This window comes from Magallana gigas, chromosome 4, assembly GCF_963853765.1.
Source record: "Magallana gigas chromosome 4, xbMagGiga1.1, whole genome shotgun sequence".
In the NCBI taxonomy this organism is placed as follows: domain Eukaryota; kingdom Metazoa; phylum Mollusca; class Bivalvia; order Ostreida; family Ostreidae; genus Magallana; species Magallana gigas.
In genome coordinates, this window is record NC_088856.1 from 6,077,867 (window position 1) to 6,100,942 (window position 23,076).

Below are 23,076 nucleotides of genomic sequence, written 5' to 3' on the forward strand. Positions count from 1 at the left end.
TTACAACATGTAACTTTCAACTAATCCTGCAGGGCAATTTCTGACAGTCACTCTGGAACCTAAGTTCTTTTGTCAGTGATAGTAGTTGTTTGTCCTGAGGGGTACAAACTGGTGTTTAGTATATATTTACCCCGTCCACGATGTCCACTGAGACCAGACTGGTGTCCAGACAACCGTGCACGATGTCCCGTTGGTGGAGGAACTTCATCGCCTCCGCCAGTCGCAGCACCACTAACTTCATCTCGTCCACGGTGAGGGGGTGGGTCTTCATACGGTCCGCTAGGTTCATAAACAAAGGGGCGTGTTTACCGATGATGAAGGACTCGCTGTCACAAAGGTCTGTGAAAATGTCCGATGTCGCTGAAGGATAAATGTTTAATCATTGAAGGTTAACATATTATCTCTTGTTAAGAGAACCCTAAATCCTGTTTATTATACATTTTCAACAGTACAACTTTTATTAACGTACACAAAAAGAGACTTAAAGTAATTTCTTTGGGAATCAGTTTTAATAATACTTTGAGAAAAATACTTCATTTTAACAATATTTATTAAAACTTTTCAAAAAATGGATTAAAATTGTAATTTTTTTCCAAATCCAAATCAAAAACCATTCCCAAGTGCTTACTACTGACATTAGCAAGTTGAACTAATGCAGATATTCGTCTCTTATTTAAATAAAGGCCTGGGTGATGGTAAACAATAACAAGTAAAAAACAACATTAAATCTATAAAAATTAATACAAGTAACTTACAGCGAGTATTGGTGGATTTTTTGGACGAGAATCTCGTTTCAACCTAAAATACACGCCAGAGTAGAATTAAGTTAAACACAGGTTAACAATAAAATACCCCAATACCATGCAAATTACACGTTTTTCTCTAGAAAAAAATATTTTGTAAATATGAAATAAAACATTACGCGTACTCATAAAAAGTTTTAAAATAAGTGAAGAATTGAATATATTTTCTATAATTTTAAATACACGAAGCATGTTTGATTTTCCCACTTTGACAAATACCTTAATTACTTATGGCCTTTGATTCCCTTGAGATTTTTGTGTGTATGTATCTTACCTTCTTTCTCAAATTAGCAAATGTATATAGGAAGGGGTTTAGGGCGGAGTTAATCGGAAGAATGAAGACAGCAACCCAAGCATACACTTCTCCCGATATGACTTGGCCACTTATAGCAAGCAATCCTGCAAACACGTAACAATTAAACAGGTTCTATATAGTGTTTGGTAGGGCATACATGGCATATTAGTAAAAATAATTTCAAAGACAAAAAACATCGTAATATTACCCATTATTCCAATAGGAAACCAGCATAAGAAGTCGGACAGGACCACAAGGAATAGGCCTCGTGCAATGGCCATGTCCTGATTTCTTCTGGTGGATTTGACACTTGATGAAGTTTGTAATATTTCCCTGTATATCAAACACTGTCCCAGAGCAATAGTCATAAACAACAGGAAATTCAGGATAATGAATACCGCTGCAGAATATTCCCATCCAGCGGGCCGATCTCTCGTGAGGGGCAAAGCAAGACACACCACGGAGCGGGAATAGAATTCTCCTTGAAAGTAACTTCCTGGGATCAAAGGAATAACAGCTAACCAAATGGTGATACTCCAAACTACTGCCACACAAATCAGAGCCTTGCCTCTCGTGAACCTAAACTGGCCGAAAGGGAACTTGACTGCAATCAGGCGATCTAGCGTTATAAGACATAACAAGAAGACGGAAGTTTCACTGGAAACAGTTGCGAGCATACCAGCTATTCTACAAGTCACACTGCGTCTCCAGAGAAGATCGTTCCAAACATAGCGCCCTCGATAATGTTCGTCCGCCGAAGCTATGATAATTAGGTAGACGCCCATCAGAAAGTCAGATAAACTTAAATTGGTGATGAAGATGCCATGTCCCTTCTTCAGAGTATCAGTGTCGAAAAATACCTTGAAGACGAAGACACCAAGATTTCCCAACAAGGAGCTGAATCCAATGATCCACAGGAACGCAGACAACACGTCGTTTTTCATCAAGTCGTCACATGACGAAAACTCGTTAGGATGGGGCAAGCATTCTTGCACAGACGATGGTTTCAAACAACAAAAGGCATACGAATCGGTATATAATTTCTTGAGCTTAGATAGGCCAAAAAAGATTTTGGAGGAAAACTGTTCAATTTTGTTTCTTCTCAAATCCAGAACAGTTAACTCAGACAGATTGTAAAATGCATAATCCGAAATAAAACGGATGTCATTTGCAGAAAGATTTAAATGGCTGACCTCGACAAGTCCTACCAATGTATCTTTTACAATGTTTTGCAAACCGGAATTCGTGATGACAATCCTCGGCAATTTGTGTAATCCTACAAAAGCCAGGTCTGATATTCTCGTTAAAAGTTTATTTCCTTCCAGGTTCAAAGTTTTCAAGAATTCTAATCCGGTAAATGCATATGGATATATATTTATTATTCTGTTATTCCTCAGATCTAATTCTAAGAGGTTCTTTTGATTAACAAAGGAATAGGATTTTAATGAATTCAGTCCGCAGTTAGTAAGATTCAATATAACTAAATTAAGCATGTGTTTCAAACTTGGTAAATCATGACTGAAGTCATTTTCACTCAAGTTTAGAGTCCGGAGTTCTTTTGGAAGCTTAAGTAGACTTGTGCTATTTATGTTTCTGCAAACGCAAGAGAGACCGTGACACTGACATTCTTCTGGGTACTCAATGTTGCACAACAGTTCGTCGTCGTGGTACGGACAGTGGGGAACGGCATCACATAGTTTACTTGGATCAAGGCAAATGGTACTATTCCTGCATCTATACAGACCTGGGCATGCATCTGTAACGATATTAACAAATAATGCTTACAAATTGACACTGGTACCTGATTCGAATAAGTTTTGAGATATTTATAAAGTATTTATGTTTCTGTTAAACTTTCTTAATAGTTTTCTTATAAAGAAATGCGAATATGCGACGGACCATGCAACAAACCCTATGACTGACCAACAAATTTTAACCTGAAAGATCTATAATAATTTTTCCCTCTAAAGTTCTTATCAATAAAGCTGTAAAACAACAATATACTTTTAAAATGAAGATAATGATTTTAAAACAAGTAACTACCACACAGCAATTCATCTACACCGTGTTCACAATGCTTTTGACCATCACATATCAATCGCGGAGGTATACAGAAGCTATTGGGACATTTCAAGAATCCCATCGGACATTCACAGACTTCTGAAAATAAAAAAAAGAATTTGTTAATTTCAAATTGCAATGACTGTATTCTTTTTATATATATACATATTTTCAGAGGAAAGAAAAATACCACAATCGTCCAGATGAGACAGGTCTCGACATCCTGTGACGTCACCATACACATCATAGTCAAGAATACAGCGCTGTGCTATCGGAACAATCTTTCCAGACCGACAAAGAAAGTCCACATTTACAGCATCAGTTTCTGCAATTAATCAAATGTGCTGTTTATCATCAATTATCGACGTAAATTAAACTAACGTTATAAAATTTACATGTAATTTTGATTTTTTGTTTCTATGAAAGGTTGTCTACCCTCAGAGCATACTAGAGGTCCAACATTCAACTTGACGAACGGCTCATCGCCAGGACGGACGATATAAAGGCTTCTGATTGGTAGAACAGAGTGGTCAGTTATCACACCGACATCTTCTCGCACCTCCGTGAATTCAGCACGGTACCATCCTCCAAGTGTTGAGTTACAGTTACAACTAAAACAGTTTAAACAAGCGTTGTTCGATTAAATGTTAAGTCTCTGCCATGTTACCAATTTATGGTCTTCTTAGCAATTCAAATGCCCTTTTTAGTGAATAGATTATTCCAATTATTTGCCTCCATAGAAAATTATATTGATATACGAGTCGTATAATTTCTTTAAGACTGTTCATAGCCTACATCAGCATTTTGTATTGCTAATTACAAACGCGTATTGCAATTATCTCATGCATGAAGAATGCACTTTACAGGATTTTTTCAGGGGCTTATCAAATATCAGATTAATGATGTTAACAATGATTAGTGGTGTTTTGTTATCATGAGAAAAAAAATATAATACTCCCCAAATGATGTTCCTCCACTTAAAATTACAAATAAGCCTCATTTTCAATTAAACCTCTGAAAGGTTTCTTTGTTTTTGAAAAATCGCATACATGCCAAATTGGATTGCATAGAATGTAGCCCTTATATATTTCAGAATATAAACGAAAAGAAAAACGTGTTTAACTAAACGTCAGTCTTACGTAGTTTTGCCTTCTTCGCATTTGTTGACGAAGGGGCATGAGCAGCCTTCCGTTTGTTCCCCGACTGTGGAGTGGAACTCTGTGCCGTTATCCCCCGTCCACATGATGTCCTTATTGAAGTGCGTGTAATGGCAGCGTGCCTCGATAGACTGGCTACACGTGTTCACCTGTTTGAGGTTAGAGATCTGTTCGTCTGTGGCCGTGTATTGTAGATCTGTGTCTATCGTCTCCAACCTAACGACCACGGTATCTTCCTGATCGTGATGGAAAATAGTCTGTACGGTCACACTGTGCTCAGATAAGTGAAATCTACACTCCACCTTGGCTTGGTTGCCACCTACATGGAGAATAAAACTTTCTATTCGCAGGGGTCAATGTTCGTGGGGTAGCGAAAATTTCCCTGGTTCGTGGGGACGTAATTTCGTTGGTAGTGAAATCGGGATTGTTTTTATTAAAATTAAACAAATGATTGTGTATAGATTAAGGAAGGATGTAAATTCGTGGGCAAGGGTTACCCACGAAAGCTATATACTAACATTGGTCCCCCACAAACAATGGTGATTCCAGAGAAATTTGATAGGGAAAATGAAGAAAAAAAACAGTAAAATAAAAATGGCTGTTATTGAAACAGCTTCCTTCTCGCTTCCAAATTTGACTATCTATCTATTCTACTTTTAAAAAATAATATTATGTATATATATATATATATATATATATATATATATATATATATATATATATATATATATATATATATTTATATATATATATATATATATAAAGATTCTGGTCCAAATTCAAAGAAAAACCACGTCATTTTCAGTTTTAGTTCGCCTCATGGTGTCAATTTTATAATTTCTTAATATATATAAGCATTAACAGCTAAAGTTCTTACAATTGCAAACAATATTCATGTGACAAGCTAAATATGAAAGCTTTTAAGTTATATTCCGTCCCAATTATACTACAGGGCTGGGGAGGGGATAGGAATTTTTAAAAGACTGTTCATCATCAAGAAACAGATAAACATGTACTTGTAAATGCATTTCAATGTAATATATTGATTGTTAAATCTGAAATTACAAAAGGTTGACTTGAATAGGTATTGAAGATTCTCAACATAAATGACGGTTACAAACTATATGTTATGACTACATTTACCACCCAGACCAAGGCTGACAAGATATTCTCCATTTTCCCGCCTTCCAAGACTCCACCAGTCTTTACATGACTTCCGGACGTTGTTTTCACAGCTTTGGGATTCATCTTCCGCAAAGAATCCATTGCAGTCGATGAAGCCATCACAAACCTTGGAACGATGAATGCAGGTTTGGTCGTAGCATTCGAAGCCATACTCACAACTCTCTAAAAAACACGCCTGTTTTTGTTCAAATTCATAATTTTTAATTCAATTTGCTATTGCTTACAGAAACTTTGGAAACTTAAAAGGCCTCAACAGATCCCAAAAAAATGTCAGGACAACGTTAATGATTTGTTTTAAATGTACTTTAATTATTCAATTAATTACAAAAAAAAATTATAATTACAAAGATATAAATCATCTCAAGCGTAAGCGTGCTGAAAACATCAATTCTCAAGCTTGTCCCTATCGGGTAAAATAAAGCAGCCTTCGGTTATTTTTATCAGCTTAAATACATGAATATTAATGCACATTTTTATTTAATTAACTGTAATTAACAAGCAATGATTGACTTTTTACAAAACATATAACACTGGTTTGTATAATATGAACATGTTAAAAAAAAACTTTTAATGAAATAAATACGTTGACCTCGTAAATCACTTTGATTCGTTTAAAAATGTTTTATAACATAAATTACGTGTTTTTCGGGCAACAATACCAGAATATTTGTCCCTCGATGACAGGAAAGCCCTGGAATGTTTTTTCGCCCTTTACCTTCGTTCTTGGGAGACTTAACACTCCAGGGCTTTCTTACCCTTCGGGAAAAATGCCCTCGAAGCCATGTAAAATGAGATGATTTTATTACTATTCCCTGAAAATTGCTAAATCACACCGAAAATAGTTATATTGCCCTCCCTGAAAAAATTATATTTCACAAGAAATGGTTTTGTTTTGCCTCGGACTAGAATGTCTCGACGTCATTGGATGAATCACGTCACGTGGTTGCCTTATAAATTTCTTTACACGGCAAGCGTCAAAATTTATACGGCAACATGACGAACGTAACGTTATTTGAGCTGATTTTTTACACAAACTTTCAACCATACCTTTAATTTTGTAGCCCCAAAATATTTAGAGTGACCCCCCTTTGCCCGTGACGTAATATTATGATCCTACAATAGCATCCATGTTTACACAAACGACTGACGAGGAAGGTGAAAAATTAGAGAATTAAGCTATGAATTTAAATGCTATATATTATTTTTTTGTTTGTTAACATATCAATTGTAGGTCCTCGACAAAACAAAACACTTATTAGGTTTGTTACTGACTGTTAACAGAAGTTTGTGGGGTCGGTAAAGTCCATAGAAGGCTCGGCTCCGCCTCGCCTTCTATGAACTTTACCGAACCCACAAATTTCAGTAAACAGTCAGTAACAAACCTAATAAGTAATAATATTGCACTGTTATATCACACTAGCGTGCAATGATTCTGCTTATTGCATTGTAATTACATGGGTTCGAAATGTAGCTAAGCAAACGTAAACAGTTTATCGAAAATAAAAATGTCATGACAGTGTCAGCTTTTCAGAGAAACTTATTTTTACTGTTTAATTCGAAAAACTAAAACTATCTATTTTTTGAAAGCTTCAATCATTTTACAAGAAAACTGATTTGAAAGATACGAAGATGCATTTGTAATTAAAATACACCTGTTAATGAGGTAAATATATTCTTAACACAGATTTTATGCCTTCGGCATCTGGCGACATAACACTCCAGGGCTTTCCTGTCACCGGTACTCGGGGCAAATATTCTGGTATGTCACCCTCGAAGCCATGTAATATACATGTATGTATAATAGCAGAGACATAAATACAGAGATTGGCAACTCTGCCAAGCTTGATTTGATGTTAAAAGTGTTACGGACCAACCTTCCTTTGAAAAGTACAATAAGTACATGTATGTTGATATATTGATTTAAACCAGAAGTATAATGTGTTTATGAAATATGTGCTTAAGATTAAGACGTTTTTGGAACAAAAAATTGAAAAATAAGATTAACATATGGACAAAATATATAGGCCAACTATAAAACATCTGCGAAATCTCTGTTAAAGCCAATTTAACATTATACAAAATTTTCCAAATTGAGTTTGAGTTTAAAAATATTCAGGAGATTAGGATTCGATTTTGTTATATAGGATTTTTCGCGGGGCACGAACTGTTTAGATTTTTCCTAGTCCCTGTGCTGAATACCATTTACCATGTTTACTCAGTGGCGGATTCAAGGGGGGGGGGGGGGGGGGGGAGCGCACCTTAGTCACCAAACAGTCACCCACCTTTAGGTAATTGGTTATATTTGCTTGTGTTTTTAACGACTCCACCATGTTTATCATGATACAAGCTGTCATCGCTATCTTTTTTAAAACTTAATTTTCATCGTCCTGTAACAGGCTGGCCTCATTGTCCTCCTTTCTGCTGTTGATGTTTCAGACATGTATAACTCATATTCTTTGTAACAGTTTATTAATGTCATCACAACTAAGTTTCTATAACAATTCAACAGCTGGTACACAAAACTGTGTTGGTCTAAATCACACAATATCATACAGGGTCTCGTGAGTGGTGGGAGATAGCTAATTAAGCCCTAGGTCACCATGGCAAAAATGATAAAGGGAATCAAAGGGGAATAACTTTCCTAATATAGAGAGCTAGCCTACTATGGGAGTAGACTTATAAATAGACTAAATACATGTTTACAAGGGGTTGTCAGCAATTACTTTGTGAGAAATTACATTGTCAGGAACTATAATTGTCAGGAACTCAGCTGTCAGTAATTCAAAGTGTCAGGAACTATAATTGTCAGGGTTTTATAAGATGGTAATAGAACAACAGGTTGCCAAGTTATGTTTACATTCTAAAGCAAATTACTTGTGATAACTTATAAAAACTCTTTATAAAAATTATTATCTTGGTATGTAGAACTCATCATACCTATTAGGGCTGAGATAATTGGTGGAGCTATCTGACCAAACTGAGCAGCTGCCTCCCTTATATAACTTTTGCAGCTAGTCACTAACCAATCAAAATGCTCTATTCTCATGACAATTCCTGACAGGAATAACTTATTATAAATAAATCAATTAAGAATAATTAAAAGTGTTCAATTCTACCTAGTAACTGTTTTGTACTAATTCTATATCTAAAACTGATGAATTACTTACTTTATACATCAAGTAATCACTATCTTGGAATAGGGACTCTATCCTTGGGTGGAACTACATTGTACATAAAGCTAACAACACTGACTGTATTACTTCTATTCTGGGGCAAAGTAAAATAGTACCAATTAAAAAGATCTAATAGAAGTAGAAAACATATCTACAGGTAATGCATTAAGGATTCAGTTAATAACACTATTATTTTAACAGTATCTACTTATACTTGCTATTCATAAATGCAAATGTTCAAATTATTGCGCCAAGTGAACTACTTGATGATGTCACACAATGGCAGCCTACATGCACTAAGTGTTGAAGCCATCTTATTTATAGTGAGGATTAACTTATATCATCACTAAAACTACTGTAACTTAATGTAAATAACGGTTTCAAAACTTCATTGTGATTCCAACATTTACATACTCGCTGTCAAACAAAAAGATTTTCTGTTAAACCGCCTACTTTGGACTTTTTCCAATCTCCTAAGAGGCCTATTTCCCGCCAAAATGGTGGATATGACAGACGTGCCGAAGTTGGATCCTTCGTGGACAAGAATTATATCAGAGTATCCAAGGTCCAGCTTACCAAAAAAACTTAATAAAAGAACAGGTAAAGCTAAGAACTCATTATTTGAGGAACTTGACGTACAGCTTTACGAGAAGGGAGCGAATATGGTGACTTTTCACACCGACATCCATCGTCTCTATCCATGGATCAAAACTCTTGACTCATTTTACTATAACCATCTAGGTAAATGCGACGAATTCAACATCAATTGGTATGATGACCCCGAAATATGGAAGAACCCATCAGACAATGCAAATTCAATTGTTATTGAAATTAGAGATAACACCAACACCCTTGTATACAGTATAACCTTCTTCGTAACAAATGGCACTATTAGGGCACAGGGTAGCAAGTATATGCTGTTCGTGGAGAAACATTTCCCAATTTTAAAACTTATACTTGATAAGGTTCTTCTACTCGATATACCAGAGGCTACTGAGGAGGAAGAGACACTAACACACTTGAAACAGCCACATTCAAATGTTGAAAATCGGAATGAGAACTTACAAAGTAAGGAAAAATGTTTGGTGGACGAGACACACTTTAATCAGCCACATTCCAAAGCTGAGAAAAGGACTGAATATTCACAAAGAAAAGAAAAATGTACGGTGGACGAGACATACTTGAAAGAGCCACATTCCAATGAAAATTGGACTGAGAACTTACAAAGAATGGAAAAAAGTATGGTGGATGCCATACAAAAAATCCAACTCAGCCATGAGAAAGACATAGGTAGTTTAATTACAATCGTCAACCAAAACAGAGATGACTGCGTAAAAAAACTTGATCAACTTGAACTCAGTCAAAAGAAAGGCTTGGCCGAAATGATCAAAATTGTCAGTCAAAATAAGGGAGATTGCCCAACACAGATTCAACAATGTCTAGCTGGAATTGAAGAAATTAAAACAAATTGTAATTCTCTCCAGAAATTTAAAATAGATGCCACTGCAGCGCTGGAAGGCATCGAGAGACAATTGAAAAGCCCCCAATCATACTCGGAAGTTGTGAAGAGATCAAATAGAGAGGAAAATCTGCCGATATCTTGTGCAGCCACTACAGGACCCAACGTCTTACTGATTGGAACCTCAAACATTAAAGGTATCAAGGAAGACAAACTTACACCAGCCGCAACAACAACCAAAATCATCAAATACACAATTGATGAAACAATCGAGTACATCCAAACTTGCAAACTGTGTCGAGATGTCGTAATTTTTCACTCGCTTACAAATGACCTGACAAAGATGGATCCTCAAGCATGTGTTGATGCATTAGCAGAACTGATTAAAATAGTTAAAGACAAGTGGATCAACACAACAACGATAATATCTCTGGCAACCCCCAGACTGGATAACTTAGGGTACCATACTAATGGACAAATCACTAATGCACTAATTAAACAGAGAATTACAGAAGTATCGTACTGCGATCACAGCAATATCCTTAAAGATGGGAATCCAACCCCCGACTACCTATCTGATGATAAGTACCATCTCTCCAAGAAAGGCACATCCATTCTTGCAGCAAACATCAAAAAGGCCATTCACACCTCGCTTAACATTCCAATGATAAATCGCGGTAGATCAAGGTCCAGGTCTCGCATCAACAGCACAAGAGGACGCGGTCGTGGGTACCATTACAACTCTGAACATGTGTACCGTACACGCGATTCGTGAGGATGCAGTTACAGCTCCGAACAAGTGTACCATACACGCGATTCGCGAGGATGCAGTTGTAGATACCATGATAACTTCCAGTCTGATTCGCCAAAGTGTTGTAACAGATATATCACCATAAACTTACTAAGTTGTATGTAAAACTCATTCTAAACTCTTGTGTTCACTATACTGGTGTATTGACCAACCAGTACTACTAATGGCACTCTCAATTAAGAGTAGCTTAAATATCTTTATTTTCAGTATATTATTTTTTTGAAACCATTACTAGTAATACACATTGCACATACATGCATTTGTGTGTATATATATGTATATATGTTTACACATATATTGAGCACACACATTTTTTTTTTTGTGTATACATTATACATTATTGTAAACGGCTAGGATAGTGTTATTATTGCAGATCTTTTTGTTCTGAAAAACATTGTCTTCTATATTGTGAAAGAAGACAAGCCCACCTTTTCTTTTTTTCATTTATTAATTATTATTATTAATTTCTTTTTCCCTCATCCTTTAAATAGGACTGTAGTTTAAATTCTTGTTCTATTGACAATGAGTTCATCTTTTGTTTACTCATCAATCAAAATGGGCTTCTGGAATGTAGGGGGCCTTATGAGCAAGTCATATAGCAAGTTAAACGATGCAATTTTTCTCAAACAAATTGAAAAATTTGATGTCATCTTTCTGGCAGAAACACAAGAAGGTCATGACCAATGCATTCATAAGATTGGAAACTACTATTGTCATTTTGTTTGTAGATCTGCATCCAAGCATAACAATAGAACATTTGGAGGTCTAGCAATGCTATGCAGAATTGAATTCAAACCACATATTAAGATTTTGAAAAATACAAAATCTGACTTTCAGTGGATTAAGTTAGAAAAAGAATTTTTCAATTTTGATCAAGATTTATTTATTTGCATGGTATATGACCCTCAAGAAAATTCATCTTACTCCAAAGGTATCGACCATAACATTCTTGACTGTATTGAAAAAGATATAACTCATTACCAAAATTTAGGCAATATTTTACTATGTGGCGATTTTAATGCCAGAGTCTCTACAGAACCAGATTTTATTGTAAATGATGACAATGGCTACATTCCTCTTCATTCAAATTACATTGTTGACATATAAATTCTCAGTCGCCATAATATGGACTCTAAATTAGATAACCGAGGCAGGGATTTATTAGATCTTTGTGTATCAAATCAACTGAGAATACTTAATGGTCGTACTTTTGGAGACACAATTGGTAGCTATTCCTGTTTTACACCTAATGGATGTAGCACAGTTGACTATGTTCTGATATCAGAAAACATTCTGAATCAAATACTGTATTTTGGGGTATCTGATTTTTTGCCCACATTGTCTGACTGTCACTGTCTGTTACAATGGTCACTATCAGCTAGGTTCTGTTTTAAACCTGAAAACAAATGTGTTAAGTCATCTCATGTACCCTCTAGATATATATGGTCTGAGGAATCGTCTGCTCGTTTCGCAGCTGCCCTCAATTCTGAGGACATTCAGAAAAGATTACAAAATCTTACAAAAGGGGAAAATCTTCATTCTTATGAGTCAATTGATAACGCTTCAGCCGAACTATCAAATATTATTATTCATACAGCTGACAAATCTTTAAAAAAAAATGCAAAATTACTCGCAAGACAAGGAAAAAAGGTCAAAAATGGTTTGATTCTGATTTGAATTCCATGAGGAGAAATTTACATAACTATGGAAAGATTTACTCAAAATATCCTAAAGACCCCTCCGTGAAAAATCACTTTTATAAACTATACAGAGAATATACAAAGTCAAGAAAATACAAATGTCGTCAGTACAAGCAATCCATTCTTAAAAAGTTGGAAACCCTACATGAAGAAAATCCTAGATCTTATTGGAAATTAATTGACAAGCTACGAGGTATTGAAAGAGATAATGTCTCAGAAGCAGTTGACCCACCAACTTGGGTCTCCCACTTCCAAAATTTAAACATACCAAAACCCAAGTTCACCCAACGCTTAATACAACTAGAAAAAAATTCCTTACAGAACTGGAAAAAGAAAAATGTTTCACTGAACTTGACAGTCACATATCGATAGCTGAAATATCAAATGCTATTTCAAAACTAAAAAGTGGGAAAGCTCCTGGTTTAGACAATATCTCTAACTACATGATTAAATGCGGTCAAACTGTTTTATTACCATCTCTACACAAGTTATTTAATGGCTGTCTTACTTTCGGATATTATCCCAAACTTTGGTCTTCAGGTTACATTACACCTATCCACAAAAGTAATGATATTTCTGACCCAAATAATTATAGAGGCATTACTGTTACAAATGCAATTGGGAAGCTCTTTAATAAAATATTGGATATTCGGCTAGATAAATTTTTGGAAAAGTATCACATTATTGACGACTGTCAGATTGGATTTACTAGAAAAGCAAGAACGTCAGATCATATGTATATTCTTAAGACTTATATTGATAAGTATTGTAGTACTAAGGATGGTAGAGTGTATGCCTGTTTTGTTGATTTTCAAAAAGCTTTTGACACAGTCATTCATACAGGAATTAAAATTAAACTCCTCAAAATTGGTGTAGGAACAAACTTTTATAACACTATCAAAAGTATGTATTCATCAAGCAAATCTTGTATCAGACTAGAACATAACATCACAGACTTTTTCCCAATAAAAATGGGTGTAAAACAGGGTGACAATCTTAGTCCCAACTTATTTAAAATTTTCTTTAATGATCTCCCGAAATACTTGCACTTGTCTGCTGATCCTGTGTTTTTAAACTAAAATCCAATCAATTGCTTGATGTATGCGGACGATATAATTTTATTATTTTCATCAGCAGATGGTTTGCAACAAAAGCTTAATATCTTGCAAAAATACTGCAATGATTGGTGTCTCAATATTAATACATCCAAAACCAAGATAATAGTTTTCAATAAAGCAGGCAGGCTCTCTAAATCCAAATTTAACTTTGCTGATGTTGAACTTGAATGTGTCTCTGAATACAAATACTTAGGTGTGTCATTTTGTTCCTCAGGCTCATTCTCCTTTGCTCAAAAGCAGCTTTATCAAAAAGCCTCAAAATCATTTTTCAAACTCAAAAAGGACTTTATTTCTATGAATCCAGACATCAAAACCACAATTCATATTTTTGATCATACTATTAAACCTATTTTAATGTACGGAGCAGAAATTTGGGGGTATTTTAATCCATTTGCTAAAAAAATTCATTTTGGTTGTACAATTCAAAAGAGCACTTAGAGACTATCTATTTAAATATTTTATTAAAGAATGGAATTCTAAATTCACTATACACGCTGACAAAAAACTAAGTTGCTACAGCACTTTTAAGCAAAATTTTGGCAAAGAGAACTACCTAAGATTACTTAAAAATTTTGAGCAGAGGAGAAGTTTAACTCGTTTTCGCATTTCCGCTCATAGACTTAATATTGAAAGAGGACGATATCAAGACATTCCACGACAAGAAAGATACTGTAATAGATGTAATGTCAAATCAGTGGATGATGAAAAACATTTTTTATTCTCATGTGATCATAATAAGGCATTAAGAGATACTCTGTACAAATTAGCTAATGACTCTTGTAAAAATTTTCAATATATGGACAATAACCAAAAATTTTACTGGCTTATGACAACTGAAGATCTACAAGTACTTGTACAACTCAGTGAAATGATTCTTAAAGGTGGAATATAATGGTTATAGTAATATATACAGATATATTATGCAGTGTATTTACTTTGGTCTGGGGGGGGGGGGGGGGGGTTATGTTATGTATAAGCATACTGGCTTGAACACTTTGAGTACAAGTAGACCAGTCTAATCGACTATGCAGGCACCGTCCCTTGGTACTCTCTGTTTTCAGGCCACTTTGTTTCTGTATAGCTGTTGTATTCACTGATGTGTAAATCCTATACATATATTTCATTGTATTAATGAAACATTTTGCATATTGTTGCCTGGACATTGTGAGCAGTATTTCATTCATTATTTGTTATAATCATGATATTATTATTATTATTTTTTTTTTAAATGTATATGCCCCCTGAGGGCCCTTGATTGGTGAATAAATAAATATAATATATCGATATATTTGTTTATTAGAAAGATATACTGATTTAAACTGGGGATACTTTACAATAGGGACCGCGAGAATTCGCGAGATTTCGATCAATTGCTAGTCTCTGATATTTATGTCTCTGTAGTTTGTTTACAGGACAACTTCAGGATTATTAAACTTAATACTTCTATTTTTCTGATACAATATACTATACCACAAAACTGTTCATCGCTTCCGTCGACGCAATCTGGCTTCATGTCACAGCGGTACACGGCGGGGATACACTGACCGCTAGAACACTCCCACTGACTCTCATTACAGGGCTGTCTGACTGCAAGGAAACACGAGATAACGAAGAACATTTATTCTCTTTTAACATGATTGTATCATAAGTGGGAGAAGAAGACAGGGGATGGAAGGGTGATAATCAGGATTTTGGGGTTCCATATGAATGCAAGAATACTTGTCTGCGTTTTATAGAAGAACTTACAACACAGTCGAAATTTTTCTCATTTTCTAGTTAAAAGAATTGGTAGCTTATTACATTGTATAAATGAGCTTTTATAGTCGCAAGTTCGTAAAACTTAGCAATGAATATAAGACATTTCTAAAACGCCACCTGTGGGATAACTAAGCATCATCACAAAAGATGACGTACTAATCTCAATCAAAAAATTAATACTAGTTTGTGTTTAAAATTTTGGAACTACTTTTACGAAAGAAAGGACTATTCAATGAAAGTGAATGGTTTCGAATTTAAAATATTAAATAGTTAACAGACATTACATTAAACCTTGTTGAACTATAGCAACTGACAATCGTATTAGCGTTAATTGACTGAATATGGTAATCACTGAGCTACAAAAACATTCTTACTACAGCTGGATTCATCTGAACCATCCACACAGTGGGCAACAAAGTCACAGAGTAGACTTAGGGAGATACAGCCGCCGTCACCACACCGGAACTGTGCGTCTGTACAATGGGCACCTGGTACAAAAAAATCAAAGAACTTGCATGCCGCAACAAGATTTGAGGTATATAGTACCATTATCGATATAATATACTTGTATTTCTCCTTTACACATGAATCTTTTTTCCTTTAGCAAGCCTATTTTAGAATGGCACAGAACCATAAAACAGGAAAAAATTATTGGGTTTTTTCACCTATTCAAAGATATTAAAATTTTATATTCCACATTACAGGTTAAATAATTTCATAATATTGATCATGAGTAATTCAAATTAACCGCTATCGAAATGACACTACAATAATCGATTCCTTCCACGTACAAAATTGATAAAAATATTTTTTAAAAAATAATAATTGACAAGGCTATAAGTGGATGCTAAAATACTTGTTAAAGGGCTTTGCATCAGATATTTGTACTTAGAACACTAACTGCAATTAGCTTCGTCTGAGCCGTCACTACAATCCTTTATTCCATCACATACAAACAGCGTATTAATGTGCTCCATGTTATCGCAAGTAAATATGACGTCATCAGCAGACGCTTCCATGGCAGACCCATTGTTCCACCAGTTGATTCTACTTATATTCTCTTTGCAAATGTAAACAAAAATTAAACGATCATAATTCAAAAACAAAATTAAACAAAAATTAAATAAAAGCCTCCTTGTTACCTAGTCACCGTTACTATTTTATTGACTTTTTTCTTTTACAGAAACACACGTTGTTTAAGTTAGTAAGGATATCAACAGAATACTTTTTGAAAAAAAATAGTGAATAATGTTGATTTTTATAAATGTAGAAAAAAAATAGTAACTGCCTATTATAAATGCATAATCATTATATGAAGTTTGAATGCTTTTACGGAATATTGTACCGCGGCATAAAGTTGTGGTTTAAGGTAAGATTTGTCAACGAGTACATACCTTTTGTATAATTGATGTCTATTTCACACATGTAACTTCTTATTTTATCATAGGCACATGCCGTGTCATGCCAATCATTCATGGAATAAATACTGAAGAAGTTGATGCTTGTGCACTTCTCATTGTAGACGCCGTTAGGCTGTCGATCCATGATGACGTCATCACGATACCTTAACATCAATAGATACCGCAAAATAGAAGCATTAATAATTTATTCGGGCGTTTCCAGTTTAAGAAAAATAATCAATTTTCTTTGTTCAACATTTTAATACATGTACATTTTTATAAAACATCAGTGGTCAGCTATTGACAGCTACTTTCTATGTCAGTACGTCACAAAATGGCGATTGAATTGCTTTGGGAAGTCTTGTTTTCGGACATTTTCAAATCCAATATTTAATATTTTCAGGAGGCTGGGTTTTCGTTAAATGGACTGTCGAATCTTTCTTAAATTCATAGATACATGTATGATGTCTTCAGCTATAAACTACAATTACTTAGTAAAGGAAAAGTCCATATTTATTTTACCTTTTGAATTGCATGGGATATTTTTTTTCTATATTCTTATATACACTGTAGAGCTCTTATTTTACAGGAGATCAATAGAGTGTAAAAATGGCCAAGACCATCGAACCATCTTAACATACTATTAGCTTTTGATTATTTGATAACATGTGAAGAACCCTTAATTATAGACAGCATGCACCTTTCAATCTTTAAATGTTGATATACTGTATGCAGAGAAACATTAGCCCCGTTTTATTTTCGCCCCTTTATTCCTCGTGTCAGAGGAGGGAATTAAGGACGGGTCGAGTACTTTTACTCGTAAAACTGGACGAATTCAAGACGGGGCGAAATCGTTTGCAAGTGAAGAAGGGCGAAAATAAAAAAAAGGGGGCGAAATTACCCTGTATACAGTAAACCTCACCAGGCTGTGAATGTGAGTGGGTTTCCATCAGACCATACAAACTGTAATTCATTCTTATCTTCTGTATATACCTTTCGAAGACCTGAAGAAAAGAGAGGCGTCACATTTCCTCTACCCCAAATTCATATTCCCCAACGTTTGTAATCGAAACAAAAATCTTAAGAATAACAAATGTTCGAACAAACCAATGAACATTTTCTTATCTATGATGTCGTTTAAATTGTTGGTCACGAGAGAGTGAATGAATTCCAGCTCCTGTTTTGAGGCTATACTGACGAGACTGCCATTTTGTTTGATACATTTTCGATTCGCTTCCGGCCACGTGATTCCAACCTCACTGGTGAATATATTGTAGCAACTATGGTTGTTGTAGCGCCAACCCACAGGACAATCTGAAAAAAAAATGTAAACTTACTACAACAAGTACAAATCTATTCCAAAATATCAAAATCCAAGTGACCAAAAGGATGAAAATTACATGTTTATTTACAAAATTTGTTTACGTTACGGAAAGTAAACATAAAGCTCGACCTTCGTGGGTCCAAGAAGACAATGTCTGGGTAAAATCAACGAATGAATACTCTGCCAGAAACCCCTGGCCCTGCTTCTGATCAGTGGCTGCACGGAATTCAACCCTCATTTGATGCCATTTTGAAGAGATGATACTGTATGGCCTGTTTTCCTTGCAGTATCTCCCAAGAAGTCTCTCCTTGTTGCTCAAATCGATATCGTACACAGCTATGTATGAACTGGCGCACGACGTTCCGCCATTAATGACGTCAATGCTCAGTATGTTTAGTTGCACATATTGTCCGAACTTGCCGTCAATTCTCCAAATACACCTTTCCCCCGGCTGATACGGTGAAGGATAGCGATCCGTCGCAATGTAGGCCGAGGGCACCTGACATCTCATTGTGCACCCTGATTTAGACATCCCACACCCTGGTTTTTCTAAAACATAATTTGGAAATGGATCAGCTTTTGTCAATTAAGAGTTGAACATCTGCATATATCTAGCTCTTTAATATTTACCAACATTGTACTTTTTTATAAGAATATAATGACAAGTGGCCCAATGGGCCACATCGCTCACCTGAGCAACAATGGCTTTATTTGGGCGTTCAAAGGATATTGTGCTATGTGGCCCCTCGGTAGATTAACCAAAAATGAATATCCGAATTTTACACTTATATTTGCATATACTTAATCTTTGACATATTTACCTTTATGGAATACCATTTCTACCTAAAATAAGATCATTTGCAATATAAATAACAAAATTTTCAGTTGGTGTTCACAGTTAACTTCCATGCAGTTCCCTTTATTTAAGCCCCCCCCCCCCCCCCCCATCACTTAATAAAACGATTAAAATACATGAGAGCATAAAGGTACATTTTCTATCTTACCGTATTTTAAAAAATCCTATATGTGAAAGAAGAAAAGTGTACCCCAATGCACCAATGAATGTGCTCAATTCCTCAAATTAAAATCATTCAAAATTTAATTAATTGGCCTTCTCCATTATAAACGATTGTCATTTACCAGGCATGAATTCATTTCATATGACTTTTCATATTCTTACTCACTTGATTGAAGAATAAACTTAACTGAAAAATGTTGTCAAATATGTTAAAGAGCTATAATTCAAATTAACGTATTGGCAGGCATGTCGCTCTATTGTACCAAGGCCCAACCATTATTTTCATCTGTATTTAAAAACACCAAATGTCTACAAACAAAGATGATTTTCCGTTGCAATAATTTTTTTAAGAACACCGATAATGCTTTTATCCTCATAATAATAATGTGTCAGGACTATGGAAACTGTTTAAAAGACGTCGTTTTCACTTACTTTTGTTCGAAAACTCTGAAAAATTTGTGTAGATTTAATGTAATTCGTTGAAGAAGGGGCACCAGAAAGTAGTTACAGCATATCATCCTTTTAGCAAGACATTTCTATTTCAGCGTCAATCGTAGATTTATAAGCAAGATACATAGCTTTGTTTGAGTCATGTTTTTGTTCACATGAGTTTATTACATTCAACTTAAGATTTTAAAACTTGGTATTTCCTATTCAACATAGCTGCATTTAAAATATAAATGAACTAAAGCATGACCTGTGTACCAACATACAGTAGCTCTGTATCTTGCTTATAACTTGAAGCTAGTAAAATTATAGAAATTTGTAAACAATTAAAACAAGAGAAAATGCACTTAAACAAAGAAAAAACTCAATTTATTTTTCATCATATATATACTTATACATGTTTATTTCTAGCAGCGAGAATAATCTCCGTTTAGATTGAAATTACTGTGCATCTTAATAAAACATGTTGCATTAATCAACCATTACGTAGAGATCGTACCAAATTACACTATAATATGTTGCCAGTGCATCAGATTTTGCGCATGTACATGTAAACAATCAGCTGTCTGATTTACCGGTCTACACGTAAAAATTTTAAATTCTAAAATAAAGACGATGGTCTCTCTCAAGTTAAAAAAATGCTATACGAAAATCAAAACAAGCTAAAACCACCGTCACAAATGAAAATGTCAACGCAATGAAATACTTAACCTCAATTTACTTCACATAAACGGCACAAATATATTTTGGGTGTTTCAAATATTTCCTTCGCACGAAAAGTGTTGCACAGCAACCAAATTAAATTCATCTCCGTTCAACTTCGAGATGGCTGCTTCTAACATAGACTGGTCCTCTAAACTGGTTTTCGATATTTGAAATACCGAGCCCGAAGTTAAACTGATTGACCCCCTTTCTCTCTGTCTTATACATATTTTCGTAAATTACTCAAATTTGAAACAGAACTAGCCCTTAATTTTTGCAATTTATATTTTCCTTCCCATAAGGATGATTTATGCTAAATTACGTTGAATTTGACTCAGTAGTTCTTGAGAAGAAGATTCTTAAAAATGCACCAACCTTTTCCTACAGTTTTGAGGTTTTCTCCGCTTTGAATAAAGATCAGTCTTTCATTTCTGCAATTTATAGTGGACTTCCCATAAGGATGCTTTGTGCCAAATTTGGTTAAAATTGGCTAAGCGGTTTTATAGAAGAAGTTCAAAATGTAAAAAGTTTACAGATGGACAGACGGACGACGGATAAAATGATATCAGAATAGCTCACTTAAGCTTTCAGCTCAGGTGAGCTAAAAAGTGTAACAGTTGACAGTTTAGAAATGCTAGACAGGTTTCTTACTGATATCAACAAATGCGATTTACCCGCTCTAAAAGCTTTTACTTCAAGTATGTTTTCTTGATCCCATTTTGCATATTGAAAGCAAGTTTGCAGCGTTATTGACAGGGTTGGTCCTGTTGTGATGATGATGGAATCTCTGAAATCACGCTGTGTCTCTGCTGTAATTTGGATGGTGTCCGAATTGTCTTTAAAAATAATGCTGTCTTTGCATTTCCCGGGGTTAACATCAAATATTCCTAACTGAAAAACGGATTATTCTTGATATGGGATAAATGATTAAAGTCATTCAGCACACGTCAGTTACTCAAACCTTTTAGGCCTCAACTTTCTTTCTCGAATATTAAATATTTGAATAAATTAAACCTGAAAAAAACCCTGATCTACTAGATGAGTGTGTTCTGTTAATGAGTTTTCTGCCCAGACAAACTAATACAAAAAAGAGTTAACCGATGAAATCATTTGCTTTCATTGCATCAAATTACCGAACTTTCGCTAAGACAGAAAGAAATATTTCTAGAAAAAGTTTTGCTTTCGATTTTGCATTTTTTCATTATGGTCAGAATATTTGTTAATTCAGGCAATATTGATATTCATCAATGTCTTCAGCACAATTTCCATTTAAAAATCACACCTGATTTTTAAAGACATCTTAGGGGTACATAGAAAGGCATCAAATCTTGCTGTTTTATGTGAATTAGGACAATTTTCTTTGTAATATCTATGTATTGAAAATATTTTCAAATTCTATAACAGACTGGAAGATATGGAATACAAAAATGACTGTAAATATTACTTAGAAACATCTGCATTCAAAGAACTACAAGACAAAAAATTGTCTTCAAGAATTTTTGGCAATGAACACTGTCTTCATTGCTACAAAAATTAGATATCACTACTTTCAACATCTGTCACAAGATTTTAATGTACAAGTTAAAAGAACATTATCAAAACAAAATACTTGAACAACTAGACAATATATGTAAAGCTGACTCTGGAAAATTGTCTTTTTATAACAGAATTGTAAACCAAAATGAATACGAACTACAATATTAAATATATAATCTTTTAAAAAATGTGACAGATATGTCCTAACAAAACTAAGAATCAGTGCCCATTCATTATTTATTGAAACTGGTAGGAATTCTAAACCTCTTGGTCTGTGTAACTTCTGCAAATTGTTTGTTGAAAATGAGAAACACTTTGTATTGTATTGTTCAAGATATGACCGATGTAGATTGAATTATAATGATATATTTAATATTATTATTAAATTATATTTAATTAAATATTAAACACATAATAATACAAATTTCAATCTCATTTAGTAACTTGTCAATACAAAAAACATTACAGCTGCTGGGAGGTTGTGTTGTTTTCTAAAAACAATGTGTTTCAACGCTAGAGAGAAAGTCAACGATGAACACTTATACAATTTAATGAATACCAATGATAACCTTTGCACAAGCTTAGTTTTGTTCATCCAATGTTTTGTCCACTGTAGATTTATTAATTAATTTTTAATACGCGCTTATGTTTAATGTTTTGTTTTAGGTAAGTCATATGCATGGCTGTATGCTGACATGATAATTGTCACTAAATGAATTGAATTGAATAATAACAATGATAACGAGTTGAGACATTACCGCTCGCGACTTAATTAGAGAGAGAGAGAGAGAGAGAGAGAGAGAGAGAGAGGGGGATAACTGTATAATGGAGTAAATTATAGATGATGCAGATGAGCGAACTATCCTCCAACAATAGTATTAGTGTGACAAATCAAGGTCTAGTATATCTTATAATTTTATGAAACTTTGAAGTGTTTTGAAATTCTTTAACCAGTGAACAACGATGTGTGTATGTGTATATATATATATATATATATATATATATATATATATATATATATATATATATATATATATATATAATTGGATGAGGTAATGTCAAACATCGAAGACGTGTACGAATATTCAAGAAACTGTTTTTATTACAAGTGTTACCGTTAGTATTCTAA

At 34.5% G+C, this 23,076-nt stretch overlaps 1 protein-coding gene across 1 annotated transcript in view; it reads right to left on the reverse strand.

The window, feature by feature from the left end:
* LOC105319275 (uncharacterized) overlaps window positions 1-23,076 on the reverse strand; it is a 53,267-nt gene that overhangs the window by 922 nt on the left and 29,269 nt on the right. Inside the window, exons 15-31 of the mRNA XM_034450086.2 lie at window positions 21,086-21,302; window positions 18,374-18,793; window positions 18,028-18,234; window positions 17,843-17,924; window positions 16,915-17,084; window positions 16,422-16,580; window positions 15,895-16,008; window positions 15,233-15,349; window positions 5,460-5,663; window positions 4,299-4,635; window positions 3,595-3,770; window positions 3,350-3,484; window positions 3,142-3,258; window positions 1,307-2,854; window positions 1,078-1,202; window positions 756-798; window positions 131-360 (exon numbers count right to left, since the gene is read on the reverse strand). Of these exons, the coding sequence (XP_034305977.2) occupies window positions 131-360; window positions 756-798; window positions 1,078-1,202; window positions 1,307-2,854; window positions 3,142-3,258; window positions 3,350-3,484; window positions 3,595-3,770; window positions 4,299-4,635; window positions 5,460-5,663; window positions 15,233-15,349; window positions 15,895-16,008; window positions 16,422-16,580; window positions 16,915-17,084; window positions 17,843-17,924; window positions 18,028-18,234; window positions 18,374-18,793; window positions 21,086-21,302 (4,401 nt within the window). The remainder of the gene's footprint in view (window positions 1-130; window positions 361-755; window positions 799-1,077; window positions 1,203-1,306; window positions 2,855-3,141; window positions 3,259-3,349; window positions 3,485-3,594; window positions 3,771-4,298; window positions 4,636-5,459; window positions 5,664-15,232; window positions 15,350-15,894; window positions 16,009-16,421; window positions 16,581-16,914; window positions 17,085-17,842; window positions 17,925-18,027; window positions 18,235-18,373; window positions 18,794-21,085; window positions 21,303-23,076) is intronic.